The sequence below is a fragment of the Lepisosteus oculatus genome, chromosome 1 (assembly GCF_040954835.1).
Source record: "Lepisosteus oculatus isolate fLepOcu1 chromosome 1, fLepOcu1.hap2, whole genome shotgun sequence".
Taxonomy (NCBI): domain Eukaryota; kingdom Metazoa; phylum Chordata; class Actinopteri; order Semionotiformes; family Lepisosteidae; genus Lepisosteus; species Lepisosteus oculatus.
In genome coordinates, this window is record NC_090696.1 from 72,956,319 (window position 1) to 72,976,622 (window position 20,304).

The 20,304-nt window shown below is 35.0% G+C and overlaps 1 protein-coding gene across 1 annotated transcript in view; it reads left to right on the top strand.

The window, feature by feature from the left end:
• Positions 1-20,304, top strand: part of galntl6 (polypeptide N-acetylgalactosaminyltransferase like 6) — a 295,980-nt gene that overhangs the window by 69,927 nt on the left and 205,749 nt on the right. The window contains exon 3 of the mRNA XM_015345359.2: positions 19,366-19,474. Coding sequence (XP_015200845.1) covers positions 19,366-19,474 — 109 coding nt within the window. The remainder of the gene's footprint in view (positions 1-19,365; positions 19,475-20,304) is intronic.

A 20,304-nucleotide genomic window follows, 5' to 3' on the forward strand; every position in this document is an offset into this window, starting at 1 on the left:
TCCCAGCTCTTCAAAATAAGGCCATTGTCTTAAGGAGAAAAAGCTGTCGCTTATAGACTTTCGAACTGATGCAAAACAGGCCTGCTTATAATTGGGGAAAAACAACAACTGGTAAATCACAGTTGGTTGAACAAGAACAGACATTAAATCCTGTCATTTGTATATCACAATTAGATACTGTACGTTGCACGAGTTGTTTAACAATCAAATTCAATAAGGCAACATACTGTAGCACACAATACCTTTAGAGCCTTACTTCTAAAATGGACAAAGGACTTACAATGCTTTCTTTGGTTTGTGTTTTTTTTGTTTTATGTTTGATCTTAGTTGATTGGAATGTTCATATAGAATACTCCAAATGTATTTGTGAAGAACTACTTGACCTAATGGTCTTTATTTTGCATTCATAACTGTACTGTAATAACAAATTTTAATATTTGATCAACTTCTTCTAAAATGTCTTTCAAGTCAAATATTTTTTTTTTATAATGAGAGTGCACAAAAACAATTTGAGGCACAAATGTAAAAAATTGAGTCTTTTTATAATCACAACACGGTAACATAGTTTAATACTTCTTCAAGTCAATCGATTTTATTTTAAGTTGTTATAGAAACCGATACCGTCAAAGATCTCCAGGATTTAAAATCAGATCGTATTGCAAAAGTCGCAATCTTTTGTAGATCTTTAATATGCTCAAGCATCTCATGAACCATCCTGCTAATTCTCTCTGGGTGCACTGCTCTGTCACACATTCTGTCTAACAGAATTGGTGTATAAGAGTTCATACACCAGCCCAGTACTTTAAACCTGCCAAAGTATCATCTCACACTGTATGAAACTGTTACTAAAAGAATCAAAACCTATAAAAGACAATTATGTTAACAAATTTGCAACTGAAAGGTAAAACTATTTACTCTAAAATAAGAATACATCAATTAACACATTATATGAATATCTGTTGCACATTCAAAATTTTCACTACAAACAGCTAAATAGAAAATTAGCCAGAGATTGTAATAAACATGATTTATCAGTTAATTAAATCTCCAATGTAACAGCATCCAATTTGTTGATTTACTGTACAGTTGTTTTTCAATTTGTTCATGTTATCTTGTTTCACTATGGTGATTGCTGTAATGTGACTTAAAAATAGAAATAGTAGGATTGAATCCTACTCAATGATTGAAAAGTTATGGGCCTTTGCTGCTAGTACTGTATATTCCTTGTGTGAATACCAGGGGACAGAAATTTTAACCCGGACTCTTATCAGGGGCCTTTCAATTGAGAATAATCATAAATACGGAGGTTGATTTGTTTGTTCTTTCTGATTTTGCTGTTATGTCATTTTGTTACTGTATGCTACTGTATGCCTTCTCTTCAAACAGATCACTTCCCCTCTTCTGTAAGGTATTGCAACATGTTTTAGTTAAGTTTGTTTTACAAACATACTGTACAGTATAATTTAAAGAATAAGAAGAAAATGAGATGACTTCCCATCCAGGTATTTGGGTCCTACATATTGGGAACCTTGCTGAAGCTACTGTACGTGGTGAATTATATAGGAACTTGGCTACTGAACCTCAAGTGAGCAAGTTGCACAAAACATCATCTTCTCTTTTCTAACCTTTCTGAATTTTTGAACATCGAGCACCTGCCATTGTTTTTCTCAGTAGATGACATTTTTTTACAGCTGTTAATAATCCCCCATCAAGTAATTATATAGAATCACTGTATCTGCAGTGTGTAACCAGTAGTGGAATAGACCTCCAGGAACATAATTTTGCACCCTGGCAGACTTTCACTGGTTGTATTGAGATCCTTTAATCTAACATTGTATTTCTGATGACACTGTGAAATTTCTCTGTCATGGGAACTACGGGTAATCAGTGGAGGAAGAAATCAAACAGAATTGAAACAGACACATTTAAAAGATCAGAACAGAGAAGAAATCTTTTGTATTTTCTGAAGGCAAAAGTCATGCAGTGCATAAAAAATAAGAGTGTGTTGAACTCGCATAAAAAAATCTCTCATTTGTTGAATTTTCTGTTCATTTCTATAACCCTGAAAATACCTTACGTCAAATTGTTTCAATCAGTGCCAGTGCCATAAACATATTCTGACAGTTTTATCCCATCTTGTATAGAAAGAAACTGAAATTGATAATATAAAGCAGTCCGTTCAATATATGACACAAAATGCATTTATATTATATTATATCTCATGAAATGTCCAGAGCTGCGAACAATTGCTGATTTTTGAAGAGCTGTATTGTACAGTACATATACTGTATGTACCGTACTGTAGCGTTAGTTGGCATTTACAAATAACTATGTTGAAGCAATGAAATTCAGTACATGCATAAGTGTGAGTGCATTCCCAGAGATAAAGATGGGGTGTAATCAAAGCCCTGTTTGTGTTTTTGATAGATAACATGCATGGCGTTATAGTGTCTGGGAGGACAGTGAGACCATGGTACCTTTTACACATATCTACATTTCAATTGACATGTTATTCATAAATTTCCTCGTGCAACATTTTGAGTAGACCAACTAAGTTTCTTGGTCACCCTGCAGAAACCGTGTATTGTTTTCAGTAGACAGTAAGAATTCTTTGGTTTTCACAGTCTGTTAATTAGAATGGAAGCCGGATGAGCTCAGTGAGGAAGATGACTTATTTTAATCAGGTTTTCCCTTTGGCTCTTTATAGTCTGAAGCTTCTCTTTCTGTTTTAGGCTTTCTAAATTAGAGAAGTCCTGGAACTCAAATTTGTGTGATTTTTTTTTTTTTAATTGAAAAGAGTAATTACCACTTAAGTGAATGATTTCATTAAATTTGACAGGAGCTAATTATCTTTACCAAATAATCTGTTTTCAAATCTAATAACGCATGAATACAGCTGGTACTACATAATAGATTTGTCAGAGCTGGCACTAGACCGCTAAGCATTACATCAAAATACGCATAAAAAAGTACATGTGATTTTTGTCTCCCTCCACCACAAAAAAACCTCTACAGCCAACCTGTGCGTTTTGGAAGGTAAAAGGCTTTTTCCTTTAGAATGCAAGAACTGTCACAGCTATATTTATTGTTTTCTCCTTCTTTGACTTTTCACATCATCGGTATTCAGCCCCTACTTGCATTGAGTCAAGTTTTTTTTTAATGGGCTCAGTGATTGTAAAATTAATAGAATTTTCTGTAACATTGGGTGAGTTGTTGTAGAAGCAATGTGTTGTGGGGATGAGTAATTGCCAGGTGGAATCTTCATAGATATTTGTCATGGTCTGGGGGGTTCGTTTGACAGTAAATATTTGCACATTGTGTAACATTTAGATCAAAACGAGTTTTGAAATCAGTGCTGTAAAATCCTGAAAAAATCGGGCAGAATAACCTGACTTGAAAACAGTGTTATTAGTGGGAAAATGAAGGGTGGAGAATAAAGAGAGCAAAGTTAAAGTAACTGGAACTATTAAAGAGTGCCCTTTCATACAATATATCCTTGGCAGAAATCCAATACATTCTTCTCTGAAATGCCTGTGTTCCAAGGTGAGATAAAACTATGAAAATAACATAAATTTTGCTTGTGTATTCACGTGCACAACTGCATTGTCATATGTGGCGCATTTGTTTAAATTAACAGTGAGATGTGTGCCTGAAAATGTATTTGATCAAACTGCTCATATCCAGGATTAGTGGTAAATTGTTGTGAACACTTTGTGTGTGAGAGAAGTATGGGGAGTATTTCAAGGTTTGAATTTTGAGAAGTGCAGTAAAAACCAATAAGCACAATACATTTATTTGAATTCCCTTACAGCCCAGGGCACTTTATGTTGAGCCTTATTAGTTGGTAGAAATGCCTGTTAGATATAAAAAGTGAAGCGAAGAATCCAACAAAGGATGTGATAATGGTGAGAAAGTGGCGCATTAGTGACCTACTATTCAGACTCCATATGCCATTAGTCTGGGAGCAAAATCAGATTGAATAGTAGCAATCACTTTTTTAAAGAACACTTTACACCAAGCCAGTGAAATGTGTAAGGCTGACTCTGAAGATCTCTACATGCACTCATATTTATTGTGAAATTGCCTAGCACTTAAACAATGTGATTTTTGAGATTGCTTTGGCCATTACTGAACTGTTGCAGGATCTCTGCAAGGTAAACCTCACAATCTGAATTTCCGGTCCTCTTTCACTTTGTCTTGCAGGTTTAGTGACTTCATCTTGTCCTATAACAGGAGGCACATGCTTTGGTTTGCATTTGCAATTTGAAAATTGGAAAACAGCTTAACTAAGTGGAAAAAAACATTTTTAAGCCTTTGAGGGACATGCTACAGACACAACAGGATAAAGGCCAAAAAATGAAAATGCACACAAATGGCCATGGTCTTTATGAATTGTATTTAATCTGATACTAGCCCAAAATTCACACTGTGATTTACTTTAAGTGGATATTTTTAAATATATCTCCATCCTAAGCTCTATCTAAATATGGTGACTGGGAACAGGGTGCTATAGAATGTGCTGACCTTTACATGAGACATTAAACCAAGATACTGTCTGCTTGGTACTGTATGGAAAGATGCCATGGCACTCTTCATAAGGGCAGGAGTGTTACTGTATACTTAGTGCCTTGGCAATATTCCACTCTTTGCTTACACAATCGATCCTTCCTAAAGATGACCCTTAATTGAACCAGTTCTCTCATGATAATGCTGTGTAGTGGGGTTGCTAATAAATGATTGCTGTAGTGCTTAGAATCCTTCATGATGTAAAGCACCATATAACAAGCTGCTGTTACATTTCAGACACTGAAATGTTGCTGCAAACATATCATATAAAACGAAACAAAAAAACAGTAAACGCGTGATCAGATCATTCTTACGGCTTCTGTATTGTATTCAGATATTAACATTTTCTTGATTCGAACCTGTCTTCTCATGTCTGCTAAGAAAGGGATTTTCATGTCCTGCTAACTTACAGTACTTTGGGCAGGTAGTACCTGGACACTTCTTTTCAGTCCTGTTTCCACTCAGCTGTAAATTAATCCCTGACTCCAGTACCTTGGGGAGCTAACCTGCAATATATTGATGTCATATCGAGGGAGAAACCCATTCTCGTTCTTGTGTAGTACTGAAGCAAGGAATAAGAATTTGTGCTATGAACCACATGATTTGGAAAAGCTTAGCTAGCTATACATTTCTAATTTTGTGTGCATTTTAGTGTGGTAAAAAGGGCTCATCAAAAAATATATTATTGAATGCTTTACTAACTTCTCAGTATCCCCCAAATTATTACATTTGATTACATGTTACATGTGCTTTACAAAAAAAGTGCAGTCTGAAAGGAAATTTCAAATGATTTATGTGTGTAAATTTGTCATTTTGGAGATGGAGATGTCATTTACTCAAAAAGGCCTTGACCAAGTCAATCCAGTGGACTTCAGCATCAACAGTGAAACATGAGTGAGAGAAACAGATGGAAACTATGGGAAAATACATTTTAAGTGGAGAATATGACAACATTTTTTTTTTTACTCAACATTGGTACGAGTCTGGAATAAGCTATGCAGCCACCCTGTCAGCTCATACAAGAAGTGGCTGCATAAGATCCTAGGATCAATTAGCTATTAGCAGGGAAAATGAGATAGATGGGCCAAATAGGAATGCAAGCATTCTTAGGTTGTTAACACTGTTAGCCATAATTAGCATTTTTTGAATATGTCTGTTGTCAATACCTTTGGAAATGACAGCTCCTGTACATGAGGTGGAATAAAGCTAAATCATTTTCATAGATGTTAGTGAACCTGTTACGCTAATGTTAGTCAGAACATACAATATATTGTATTTTATTCAATAAAGAAATCAGACATCTTATAAATCACAAATATTTCATGCTGCATCAGTATTTTACTTTATTATTTGAAGATTTATGACCAAAAAGAGAAGCCAATAAAATGTTTATACTGTTGACAGAATGTTTTATTAATTTTCATATGCCTTTTTTTACTACTTACTACTGACTGACTGTTTATCTTATTGAAAAGATTTTATTGGAAATATACTTTAGAAACATCAACTAATAATACTTAAAGTATTATTTTGTTCTAATAATCAACATGTGTACAGCTTCTAAAAATGTGTTGTTACCTGAGCTCCATTTCATTTTCAAAATAATTTAAACCTAAAATGTGGTTTTCTGGGCTTCGGTTGTGATGCCTTACAAAAAAAAAAGTGTAAAGTGTTTGTCACATTTTAAAAAAAAAATCGTTGATGCATACTGAGGAAAATGTAAATCCAGAAAAAAATAAATTACAGGCATGGATATGACCTTATTGAAAAGAAAGTAAATACTGGCTACAAACATGGTGAGTTTCTGTAATTTCTACAGTTATTGCCTCTCATGCTGTCTGTAATTTAACCAGATGTTTAATCTTTCTCTTGAGGAGGTGGATCTTCCAAGACTGTGTTGTACGTTATCAGGCATAGTTCCCCAGGGCTTGAGGTTAATGTAAAAATCAAACACTACAGCACACAGTGCATGTAATGTTGCTATACCTTACCAGTCCCTTACGGGCCACACTGAGTTACAGATTCAGCACACAGGTACCTGCCAGCTGTTAGAATTGACTGTAATCACTCATTGCTGCATCAGAAGACAGGTTAGTAATCACACAAATCTCCTTCCCATACCTGGAAATGGCCCAGCGTATCTCCAAAAACCTCAGCATGCTTTGACTTTAGATGCATGGCTCTGCAGAATATCACACGATCACACAAGATATTGACGGCAATGTTTTCACTGTACCTGTTTCCAAATTATTTAGGTTACTGCAGTTTAATTATTCACTATAACTGATTTTGAATTCTGTCTTCACAAAAGACTTAGAAGGATGTTGTAAGTTAAGAAAAAGTACTAGTTTTATTGTTTTTATAATGACCAAAACCCAATAAAAATAATCATGTACTTAATTAAAATTGTATGATTTCTTGCTTGTTTTTTGGTTCTGATAAATTGGGGTGTTTTTTATTTATTCCCTGCTTGCAAACAATTCAAATACTATTCTATAATTCTATACTATATTCTATTATAAATTCATTTATTTTGTTTCCTAAGATTTGTCATTTAAGATTACAGGAAATTAATATATATTCTATTTGTCAGATTTGTCGTTTATTTTTTCTATTATTTTAAGATAAAGAAACATTTTTCAAGTGGCTGGGTCAAAATTGATCTGTTTATCATTGAGGACCAACTTTTCTTTAATAATGGAAATCATTTTCACAAAAGTCAGCTGTGAATAACGATCACCCATTAAACTAACTTTTTTTATTTTTTTCATTCTTCTTGATTCACTTTCAAAGCTAATGATTTCTGACAAAATTAAATCAATATTTCACCATGCACTGTGTATTCTCCAAATTACACAAGGCTGTAAATCATATTTAAAGGACAGTTGGTTGCTTTTCCAGTTTCATAATTTCTTAGAGGTACTCAACATGACAAATACTGACAGCATGACCGCTTGTATAAATATGTCTTCTGACAGCATAACAAAGAAACATTCAGACACGGCCTTCTCTTTTGCTTTGGCAGTGATTCTACTCTTACAGTCTTAAGTGGTGCTGTGGTCCTATGGGCCATTTAAAGAACATGTTGATAAAGGATTTAATTTACAAAGAAATTCAATGTATCTCAGGCAAGTTCTAAAAGTAAAAACACAGAAGGCAAAGATACATTCCAACACGGTATCAACCTAAACTGTATAAACATTACATTTACATAATTCCTGAATATCTATATCAATCATTCTTGTATTTGCACCCTTTACAACAGTTTGCCACAGAGTGCTTTACCAATTTATACTGCAGAGCACAGCATACAATAGCAACAAACAACCATAGGGGAGATGAACACAGGAGAGGAAAACAAAAATTTGCAGTAGCAGAAAATTAATCTCTGTTGGCCCCAAAACCAGTAGTATCCTCTCATTTTAGGTAGTGAGTTTGGGATTACTGTACATTTCATACTTTTCAGTAAATTGAAGAAAGCAAGAGTATGAGTACGATAATTGAACATAAAGAAAATGTATCTGTACAACTATATCCAGAAAATGGACCATATACGGTATATAGCCGAGTAAATCTATGTAATCTGAGTAAGACTGAATAATCTATGTAAGGCATTATATGCAAGAAGCAAGAACATTAATTCCGTGTATCAGGTGGGCGGCAAAGAATTAGGAAATATATCAAGTGCTAATAAAGGCTTGTGTGAGCAGAAGCATTGACGAGTTCTAATAAGAAATGAAGTGCAGTGAAAATACAGTATGTATCCAGCTCATCGTATTACATTTTCCAAAACATAAAAAAACCTTCATGTGAAAGATTTAGGTATAAACGTAGGCCTGATTTCTTGAAGAAAATGCTGGAAAGCAATGAACATAAATCCTTCAGCGTATTGTAAAAGTGATGAGTTAAATCAAAGTAGATAGTTACTGATCAATGCATTTCTTCTGAAGTATACTGTGGTTTATAGTACTGTATTAGAATACTGTATACTATATACTGTACAGTATGTATATTTTAAATTGTACAACATACTGTATAGGCACAGATATACCCAGAAAAAAAAGGTGAATTTCTTTCAAGTTGAATTCATCCTTTCATCTCTAATTGAACTTGCTTGAATAGACCGAACAAATTGTAATTTTGACTTCACTATCATGATACCTAGAGTATAGAGGGCACTACATATAGTTTCTCTAGAAATATGTATTTAAAATATAAGCAACCAGACCAATTTTCCAGATTTATACAAAGGTTTCTGGTTCCTGAAAAAAAGGTACTGTACCAGAGCGCACAGGCGCTGAATCCAGAGAAGGGGTTTTCCATAATTTCCTTTAAACAATGTTTGAAGAGCTACCCTGTACAGAATGAAAGCACACCCTTGTTAGCTGTATACTCAGTCAGCAATGGCAGATAGAAGTAATAAAACTGCTCTTGTAGAAAATCCACAAAAATATTTTTTTTTCTTCTGACCTCAGTTTTGGAATCACGACCCTGATTAAAGACTTATAAACTCCAGAGAATCTAGCTTTGTTGAGGCATGTAATAAGACACTGTAATTGAAAATGAGTTAAACATGGCAGGACTGGAAATAAAAAAAGCAATACCAATGCAAGTGTGAGTTGGCCAAAACCAAGAAATGGCAAGTTGGGATTTAAGTACACAAAAATAAATAGTAGATTTTGGCCTTCTAATTGATCATATTGGTTGTGGGTTGAAATTGCCCCTTGTCATTGCAAAGTCCAAGTAAATATAGTGTAGAGTAGAACATGTTTAACTTGCCTGTCTGGCAGGGAAATTACTATGTAAATACAATGATAGAAGAGTATAATGCCTGCATGTACTTTGATAAACAAATATTTCTTGTGGGAAAATAAAATCTTTGTGCAAATTCATGCATTCCTCCATTTCCATAAGGAGCTTTGACAAGGATAAAATGTTCTGCTGTGCGTTGGCTCAGGGGTCCTTGAGCTCAAAGGGATTTGGCTTCCAAAAACCAGAACCAATGGTAGCTGACACAACTGATACGTGACATATAATTAGATATTTCTAGGCATGTATTTCAAGAAAAGGAAGAATATGGAGTTCTCCCAAAATACAAGTGATTGTTAGTTTATTCCTGCAATCACCAGTGTGGCACAAAAGTACTTTTTAAAGCAAAATTAATTAATCATTTAAACCACAAAATTACTGTACAGTATATAACATTACTGTACTAATCTTTCCATGTATCTGGTTAATCGTAAAGGACAAGAAGTAAATTCCTTTTATTAAATGTTTTGCTCCGAAATTAAAATGCACTTTTGTCTTTTGTCCTTCTGTTAAATGTCCTTATACAGTACCTTGTGGCGATTATTATTAAGATGATGCATGTATATTATCGAGGTTATTACTTCCTACGTTGAACTTGAAATAACTCTGATTAAGGGGTGTTATTTCCCTTCATTGCAATGCTATTTTTGGAAAGACATTAATTGCTGCATCTTTACAAGAATCAATCTTTTGAAATTCAGTCTGATGAGTTGTAGACCCTGCTTATACAGCCAGTTGACAGTTGGTGTATAAATTCCATTTCATTAAGGCTGATCCCCCTAAGGGCCACTAATACCCTGTCCCATAACTGGCCTCATTAGAGAAATTAGGCTGTATGACTACTACTATTTGCAACTGGCATGCAAGGTCATTCTGTGTAATTCCCTAATTGAGCATGAAGATAGCAAACAACATTCACCAAGAGACTTAACCCTTCTTGGAGGCCTGATTTATACAAGATACTATTTCATTGTTGTTTTACATTTATGTTTGACACGTACATTATCATATTACAAATTTAAGAGAAATAAAGATTTTCTCATTTAAGGAACTAAGGACTTTCATAGTTCTCATTGTTCACCCATTAAATTAAATTGGCATAATGCAGTTGTCTGAAAAACAACAGCATTTAATCAGGTGAGGCCCTGTAACAGATTAAATGGCATTAGCTGGATTGGGCTCTCTAAATTCCCATTGAAATGGACATCCCTGCAACTTCCTAGGTTCCTGCTGGCATATACAGTAGCGCTGTTGATGAAGGGAAGTAACTCCACTCCAATCAGGGCAAAGCCCATTGTATGGAGCTTGACAGCCTGGAATGTGTGAAAATGCAAATGGCTTGTAGGTCTGCCTGCACGTCCTCATCCTTCCTCGTGTGCAGTTGCAGGGCCAGGAGCTGGGAGCAGATGTGTGAAAACACACAATCGACAGTTTCAAATTAGATGTATAATTAGGGATATAAGAAAAAAGTAATGAGAGAAAGGTACAGTATCAAAAAATGGCACGTGCTGGAAAGGTCAAATGTATTCTAAAATGATAAATACTAGCAGCCTTGCTCCTAGTACCGTTTTACAAAATAAGTTGTTGCACTATGAAAGTAATCTGTATATCATACAACTTAAGGAATGCCTGTGTAAAGGAATAACATGAGCTCCTCTGTCAGCAACAGAAACCATTCTGCTGTTGACAGACCCTCAGGCTTCTTCCATAAGACAACAGGGAAACCAAGTATTTCTATTTCTTGTTCTGTAGTTCAATTTCTTTTACAGGATGTGTGATTGCTACCTGGGCATTTTAACACCTGAAGCAATTAACTGAGCTCTGACAAAGGTGGCAATGGCTATGGCTTAAACTTCAGAGCACATCAAGCCAAATTTCATTTTAATTTATTGAAGGAGTGCAGACCAGTGACATCTGTATTGTCTGAAAAGTTGTCACATATTTTCATGTGATTAACAGGGTTCTGGAACAGATTTGACCTTTGTAATTCTTTGTTGTAGAAACACCAAAGCTCATAGCGAGATTAGACAGATATACCTCTATGCAGGGGGATTACATGGAAAAACGAGGTGTAATGTCATGACCATGAAATAAAAATGACTAGGCTTGCACACCTTTGTGTTTGTACTTATTGAGACCCTCATATAAAAGATCCTCATGACTCTTTATTGATTAAAGGATTGACACAACATCTGTTGTACTGAATGTTCAATGACTTTTTAAGTAATATAATTCTAGGAATATTGTTACATTAATAGAGTCCTCCTATTAATGAATAGGCTCCTGGGGCTGTTTTGGTAGTGTTGTGTCCTGCTGTATCACTGGTATTATATGACAGAAGTATAGTGTGAAACATTAATTTGTCCATATATGGTATATATTTATAGTACAGTATTCATATTTACAGTATATGAAGCAATAGTTGACTTAACAGCTCATTAATTGTTAAAACAAAACAAGTTTCAAAGTTCTTGTTTATATAAAAATGATGTAAGGTACTTTTTCATTCAATTCATTAATGAAAGGTTGTCAGATCATGAAATACCTGTTGGGTAACCTATATTTTAGAAAGCAGAACTGCTACTAAATGTTGTCCATATGTTTTATTATAGCACATAATCCATTTAAGTTTCATTTTCATCTGTATTGCCCAGTTCCTTTTTCACTGTTGTAAGTTGTCATTTCATTTGTGCATTAATAATATCCTCCCACACACACATTTTATTCATCCTGTACATCCCTAATGAACTCTCCAGTTTTATAAAGAGTATTTTTTAATAATTTGTAGTAGAGCATAAAGCTGTAAATGTTAACAGGCGATTGAACAGCTTCTACATTTACTGTTACAGTATCTATACTTTAGTCTAGTGCCAGTGCATGATTCTAGTTCATTCTTGGATTAGGTTGCATGATACTAGGTTTAAAAGTTCAAGTATATATTTTTCTAAATATATATAAGTTCTAAATTCAAGAAGGCCATTCGGCCTATCTAGCCTGTTTTGTAGTAAATTGAGAAAAGGATGTTATCAAGCTGTTTCATGAAAGAAGTTAGCATATTTGCTTCAACAACATATCTCGGTAGGCTGTTCCATACTCCCACAAACCTTCTGAGTTAAGAAGTGCCCCCATTGTTGGTTTTAAAAGCACTTCCAAGTAGTTTTTGTCTGCTGTCTTCTGGTTCTTGAGGCCAACTTAGCTCCAGGGAAATGGCATAATGTTCTCTCGTGGTCCCTGATGTATCTCTTGGTTGGCAGTGCTCCAGAGACTAGAGTCTCCAGCAACAGCCACTTGTCTTTCTGCATCTTTGACATCTCCATCTCTTCATGTTGTTTCTTGGGCCACTGAGAGCGAACACTTCCCCGAAAGTTATTTTTGTCAGTCCTCCCATTTCTTGGAGACATTTGAGCTCCTTAACTTCCTTCTCCTACAGATTTTGTGGCAGTTACCACAGATGCAGTCTTGCTGTTGGATTTCCTCCAGGATGCTCCACATGTCGCACAAGCTGTAGATCACTGGTTTAAAATTTATTTTTTGAATTATTAAATGTATAATTGATTCAAAGAAGTGTTTTTTTTTCTTCATTTGGAGAACAAGCTGTGCTGTTTCTCTATAGCTGCTTAAATCCTATCAATTTCTAGCCTACAGTCACCACCTTTCCATTTGCTCCTGTGACAATTTGACCTGTAAACTGGTTGCTAACAATATGTCTGGTGTATACAACTGCCTTACAACATTAAAACCTTTCCAATACAATTTTAGTTTTGGTCTTTGGAAACATACAGTATGTCAATTACTGGTTACAATAATTACTTATTATTATTATTTATAATCTAAGAAATTATTACTAAAATCAAAAAGGGTTTAACCCTGGCCCGGTAGGTTTACCTCTGAATTCCTCCTATACTGTATGTTTTCATAATCTTGAACAGAGAAGAAACTGACCTCAATCTGAAGTACATCAGGTGATCCTGAAACAGATTGCGTTTTTGTGTTAGAAGGTGATGTTGTAAGAAGAAGTTTTTTATTGTGAAATTGAGGAAATGTAAAAAAAAATACTTAAATTTTACTCGGTTTTTGCACTTTACTTGCTTTAACGTTCATTTGTAAAGGTAGTCTTTACTGTACGTTGTTTTCAGTACAACCTGTTGAAAAGCCATCTGACAATTTCAGATAAGGAAAATAGTACTTGCATTTTAAAGATAAGGAGGCTAATTTATTGATGGGTGCTGCAGTTTCAATGCTAGATATTGATCATCTTATTATTAGATTACAATAAAACACAATATACTGTATACGAGACCGACTTTGGGAGTGCAGTCTGTTGGTAGACAGAAAAAGGGCACAGAAGTAATGAGATCATTAAGTGGACCAGACTGAGCCAGTTATCAGACTGGCTTTGCGTGAGATCACGTCTGATCTAGAATAACACCAGGAGCAGTGCCTTGGCTATTACACTTCGTATTAACAGCACTTAGCCTCTAGATACTTGTAACAAATGTTTATACTACAGTACTTAGACTCTAGGGGCTTGTAACAAGCATTCACACTGCAGTTCTTATCCTCTAGGTGCTTGTAACAAATGTTTATTTTTGCACATATGTATCTTTCTTTTGTATGTCAAACAACTAACTCTGGAATGCATATTTTCACATGCGCTATACTGTATATAATAATTGTCATTGTCTGTACTATAAAACATTGCTTTATATAGATATTTAATCCATTTCACTACAGAATTGTATTTGATAGTCTTTAGTTATTCTTTGCTTGGTGTTGTGCTTTGGTCAAATAATAATTCTTATATAACATTTTGGATATGCACCAGAACATTTCTAAATCTAAATCAAGATATTATGCTGCAGTTAAGAGCCATTTCCTGTAGAGTTACATTTTTAAATGTAATCATCTTATTGACTTTGTCTTCAAAGACTATGTTTACAATATGTATGTACAAAATACGTACTGTTAAAATTAGTATAATATAAATTATCTATATGTAGCAGCTTTCGTATGACATCATTTAGTAAGTGTTTAACAAAGAGCAGTATAACAGTACTGTTAGTATAACTTATGCTTTTGCTGCAAGTTACTTGTCTTATAAAAGAGGCCAGAGCCTTAACTTTCACTTTAAAGTGTGAAAACAGTGTACAAAAATATCAAGTTGATTCAAAGTTGTTTAACATGTACAATCATTTGGTTCAAGAGAATAGAAATATTGGATAAAAACAAAATCTTAATGATGATGATGATGGTCATTGCAGTACTATTAATGTGCTGTGTTACTAAATTCTGATCTCACCCACTTCTAATCTCCTCCACATAAAGATCTCCGCTCCTGAGCTCCCCTCCCTGATTCTTTCTCACACATTTATTTTCTGTCTTCATAGAGGAAACAAATTGGCCAGGCGGGTCAAGAGGCTTCCATTCAGTATTTGATTCTTCTAGCAGCCTTATGCGTCTCCTGCATTCTTGTGATTCCCTTCCCTTATCTCATTCAGCCATTCCTTCCAACCCTCTATTCACTGACCAACTTCGGCAAGTGATAGGCGAGCTTCAAGATAGGTGAAGCTGATCTCAGTGCTTCTAGTTTTTCGTTCACTTTTTCTGGGTTGGGCCGCCAGGTTCTTCAGTGGTCTTCCAAAAATTATACATCACCTATTTCTCAACTGAGCAGATGCGCCACAGTCTTGCACACTTTATCAGCTTTGCTCTTGGAAGAAATCTTTCCTCTCATCTGAAGTAAAGGGTTCCTTTGATCTTTGATGTTCCTTTTGGGGTCTCATCAGCCTTGTTCTTTCAGTCAGGTTGCCAGATGACCCAGCAAAGTGAGTCATGCCAAATAAACTTTAAATATGTTATCCTAATAAACTTGATCACCTTGATTTGGTTTCATTGATTAGGATTTGACCAAACTACTAAACTGCATTGATCTGGGGTCTGCGGAGCATTCAGCAGATCTGTAGTATATAGCCGGCTAATGTCTTACTGTATATGGTCAATTATTTATCCTGTTTTGATAATGTTAACAAATGAATTCATGTGTTTTAACATGTGCACTGTTGCACCAGAGCACAATACAGGGATTAGAATCAACTGGTGGATCTTGAGAATATTAATGTGGACATAAAATTAGAACATACGTGAGCAAGCATGAGTTTCTGCATATGCAGTAGCTGATTGAATGTCAGCTGAAGAGTTAGAGGGCACAGTTGTGAACTCTTCATCCAGATGTTAAGTTACTGCATAGAAAGTCAATTGTGTGTTAATTTTTCATGTCTTTGAAAATCCAGTCGACAGACTGAACGTTAGTCACTGATGTTTTCATCAAGGTTCTGTCCTCCCTTCTCTGTATTGTTTGCAACATCACCCAGTTTTCTTCTGACCCGAGACTCTCCTATTCTATCGTTGTCAGTTTCACATGGCTTGCTGTGGTTACCTAGGTGATACAGCTAAGTGGGTTCTTCCTCTGAATTTCCATCTTGTGCTGTCAGACTGTTTTCAAGACTGTCAGTTTGTTAACAATGCATTAGGAATCCAAAGGTAATCACTTCATAATGAGGTATGAATAGCTACAGTACACTGCTGTAGGCAATATTTAGTTGTGCAAAGCATTTCCTCAACTCTATTAACAGGGGAATAAGTAGACAAGGTGATGTGTATTTCTGATTCTGCTACAGTACATGTACTGTATGCGATATGTGTGAAAACCACTACACTGATCTGACAGTAGCAGTGGTCAGGAGACAGAAGACTGGATCCACATGCAAGCTTGAATTAACTAAAAGACATGTTAAAGCAAAGCTAAAAGTTTAACTTAGAAACCAAAGCCGCATTCAGATAGGGATAGGTTAAGCCAAAAGGGACTGCTGGAAGTACCAGGGAGAATCCGAAGGAGAGTCCTAGTCAGGATATGGTCAAAACAGGTAGGGTTGATGCACGGAGAGAGAGTCGATTAAACACAAGGTCTCAAAAACTCTAGACACTGTAGAGTACATTCCAAGAATCCTTAAGCACAATTTTTTGGTAAAAAAAGATCACATTCAAAAGAGCAATGATGATTTGAAACCTACTAAAGGAGAACCTGGGAAACTGTTTTTGAAGCTAACACAGAAATGGGCATGAGCCAATGACAAGCCCTGATTGTCTCCTCCATTTGAGTCTCTTTCAAAGGCCAGACCTTGAAATGTCTAAGACCAGATGTGTTGCACATAATGTGGGTCTTATAGTCTGCCCAGTATGTGGTCAATAAAAGAATTAAGCTGTATTGCAACACTGTCCAAGTTACATGGGCAGCACATCACTACCAATATCTTGCCTTGGCAGTAAAGGGACACAAACTAACAATAAATATACAGAATCCACTTTCATGCTACGCAGTACTGATTGCAACAATAAATCAGATTCTGCTTACTGCTGTATGAACCCAGTGTAACATTGCAGCACATTGTCTGCTTGTCTTCATCCTAGCAATTGTTCTGCACAGTTCTGTGATAGGCAACATTCTTTTCAACCTGTATGTTCAGTTTTGACTCTGTGCATATCTGTGGCTTCTCTTTATGTTTTGGAATGGTGTACATTTAGCTATTACATTCCTTGCACACTTTCTACATTGAGTTCATAGAAACCTTTGCTTTCTGACTCACTATTTCATTCACTCATCTAAATTCAGAATAGAATCAAAGCAGTGTCGGGCAGACAGACTGGAACCATGCAACAAGTGACTGTAAATGTTATTGTCTAAAAGGGAGGCTTTTCACAAGAACTATAGTTATGATTTTCTGTTATGATCAATTATTATTATTTGCAATTAAAATGCATTCCGGAAACCATCTTTGCTGTTTTCTTTCACCTTCTCTTACCATTATCCCTATAGTCTTTCTGGTATGGTGGAGATAATGGCACCCTCTTGTATGATAGTAATAGATTTAATAGATTTGTAGATAGCATAGATTTAATAAAAACAAAAACAAAAAATCGTCTTAATCATAATTCGCGTCTTTAATTTCATTTAGTAATCACTGCATGCATTCCAGTTCATTGTGGATAACATGATAATGAACTATCAAAATATAAGTGAAAAAACTGCATTTTTGTTTCAAAAGTTGCCAGTTATTTTTTCTACTTCCATTTAAACATATGACATTTGTCTTTTTCAATAGTCTATACTGAAGCAAATAATTAAGTTTTATTTTTAATGTTTTTTTTTGGCTGCTGGAAATTCTTCAATAAAGATTGAGATATAATGCTAATATAATATTCTTAAATAATGAAAATGTGAAGTTTTGAAAAATCACAGCAACTCCTTTTGCAATGTGAATTTAGTTAATCAGTATCATCCAAATACTGTACATTATTTCAAAATATGCATAATCATTGTGACCACAATAGATAAAGTGCCTGTAATCACTAGAAGGGCTCTTCTGTTGAGGATGTGCTTCTGATTTTTGAGCCTCAGTTTACAGTCCATTTAAATGATACCATATCCATTATGGTTTATACTCTGTATGAAGCTGGTGCCATCTGAGCAACATCTGGGACACATATTATATGTACAGGATATAGTATGTCAAGAATGTGAATAAAGTATTACTCCTACAGTATATTGTGCCTTTTCTTGCCTCATGTATGCCACCTAAGTGTTCTCTGCTAAAGCCGATCTTTTCTTTTTTTACAATTTTTAATTTCTTACTCGATTCTAAAAGGTCCAGTTAAAAAATCAAATTTTGTGCACCTCTCCAAATAAGGATATTTTTAACATCTATAATGGATGTTGCATTGTTTTTTATCATTATGACTCTATTTATACTGACCGAGTATAATATATTTATGTCATATTCCAGTATTCCCAAACACGTATCCAGCAAAGTCATTGGATCAATGAAGGAGTGCTACAGTTAATGTTGTCATGTGTCATTACATGGCCACTACAAAAAAACAGTTTATGCACCCCAGTCATGCAAGATTTTACTGAATGCATGAATTCTGTACAGTTCTCCATTTAATTTACTTCTTATCACCATTAACTAATACTTATATGATGATTTTACAACACTGTTATTTCATGAATGTACATCACCTGAATTTCCTTTCTTATTGTAATAGATTGACTTATTAGCTGGTGAAACAATAGTTTTGCTGCGGAATGTAAAGATTTACTGTTCTCACCAAGGGATTACAGTCTGTACACAAGGAATTCCATAATGTTTTCCTTTCAGATTTAAACAAGGGACGGTATAAATGGGAAACAATCAAGACGACTGATAAAAGCTCTTGCAAGTAAATGACATTCAACAGTGGTTGCTTATTTTAATATTTTCAGATAGGAGCAAAAAAAACACTCGTCCTAAATCTGACTTGGGACCCAAAATCCAGCCCTGAGCTTAAAAATTGTCTGATTATAGTGTGAATGCTAACCCTAACCCTAGCTGGGGTGTCCACTGAGCATTTCCGCAATCTATTTCTGAAACTCTCTGGGCGTTGGATTTAGACATACCAGAAAGTATTAGTGGGAAACAAGACCATTGATCAAAGCACTTGCAAGTGAATGAGATTCAATAACGCTTGGTTACAACTTTAGATCCGACAGACTTACTTTTGGAACACAATTACCTTGAGGTGCACCACACCATCCAGGCCCGTGACAGTTCCTGAATAAAAAAAATTAAAATAGGAGCACAAAAACACTCATTCTCAATCTAACTTGGGCCTCAAAATCCATCCCTGAGCTTAAACATTTTCTAAGTTGTGTGTGAATGCTAACCCTAACCCTACCTGAGCATAACCCTAGCTGAGCATTTCAGCGATCTATATACTATAACCTTCCATACTGACCTGACCTGAAAGTATTGCAGATACAAGAACAAATGTACATGTCTTTTCAGGTTTTAAGAAACATGACTATGCAGATACTAGTGCTGCAACTTATGCTGAAATATGCCTCCCATCTTTTCTTGCAATCACAGTGGAATCTTTTATTTCCATTTTTTGTAGGGTTTTCCACTAAGCTTGAGTGAAGGACATATTTACACGTGGACTGATGGCTTGCGAAGAAAAGATTGGCATGATAATGAAAGCATCAAGAAGGATGAAATGCGTGTAGGTATGTAAAATAAATTCTGTAACAAAAGGATTTCCCTTTTCCACACTTACAGGTGGATGTTTTCTCAAGATGAAGACTGCAGCAGAGACGTAATAACCCTGTTTTGTAAATCTTAAAATTGTTAAGAAATGAATTGGACATAGCTTCAAAGATTTATTATAAAAAAACAAAAAGCTTTTATTTATAATATTTTAATCAAATCTGATTCCATTTTTAAAACCATCTTTATTTTTCTTCTTTATGGCATTTATGATAGAGTTATTAATTTCCTCATTGTCAAAAAAACATCTTCTTAATCAATTCTTATTTAGTACCTTTAGTAGAGTATTTTTACAGTTAATCTTTCTACAGAGATTTCAAACACATTACCAGCGCTTAGTGCTAAAGATTAGTGCACACAAAGGAAAAGCTAAATGACCTTATTACTGGCCACTTCCATGAAGAATTACTAAGTCATTACCAAATCACCATCATTTATTAGGATTTCATTTAAGGCAATCATTCACCAAGAAAGGTCAGCAAGAGACATGCAGTTAGTTTCCAGATATTTTAGAAAAATCCATGCTTGGCTTGAAAAGGTATCATGAAATCTACAGAACTAATTTTAAATCAGTTCGATTAATGTATGCTGCATGTTATGCTTCTGTATCCCATTTGCATTTTTTCAATTAATTGTCATATCATAAAAAGCAAAAAGAAAACAAATAAATAATCTACCAGCTGCTCAATCTTAAAATAAACCTAGTTATATCCATGTTACATTCATATTGCGTTACCTTAGTAACTATGCATGAAGGACATATTCCTTGGCTAATTATGCAAAGGCCGGT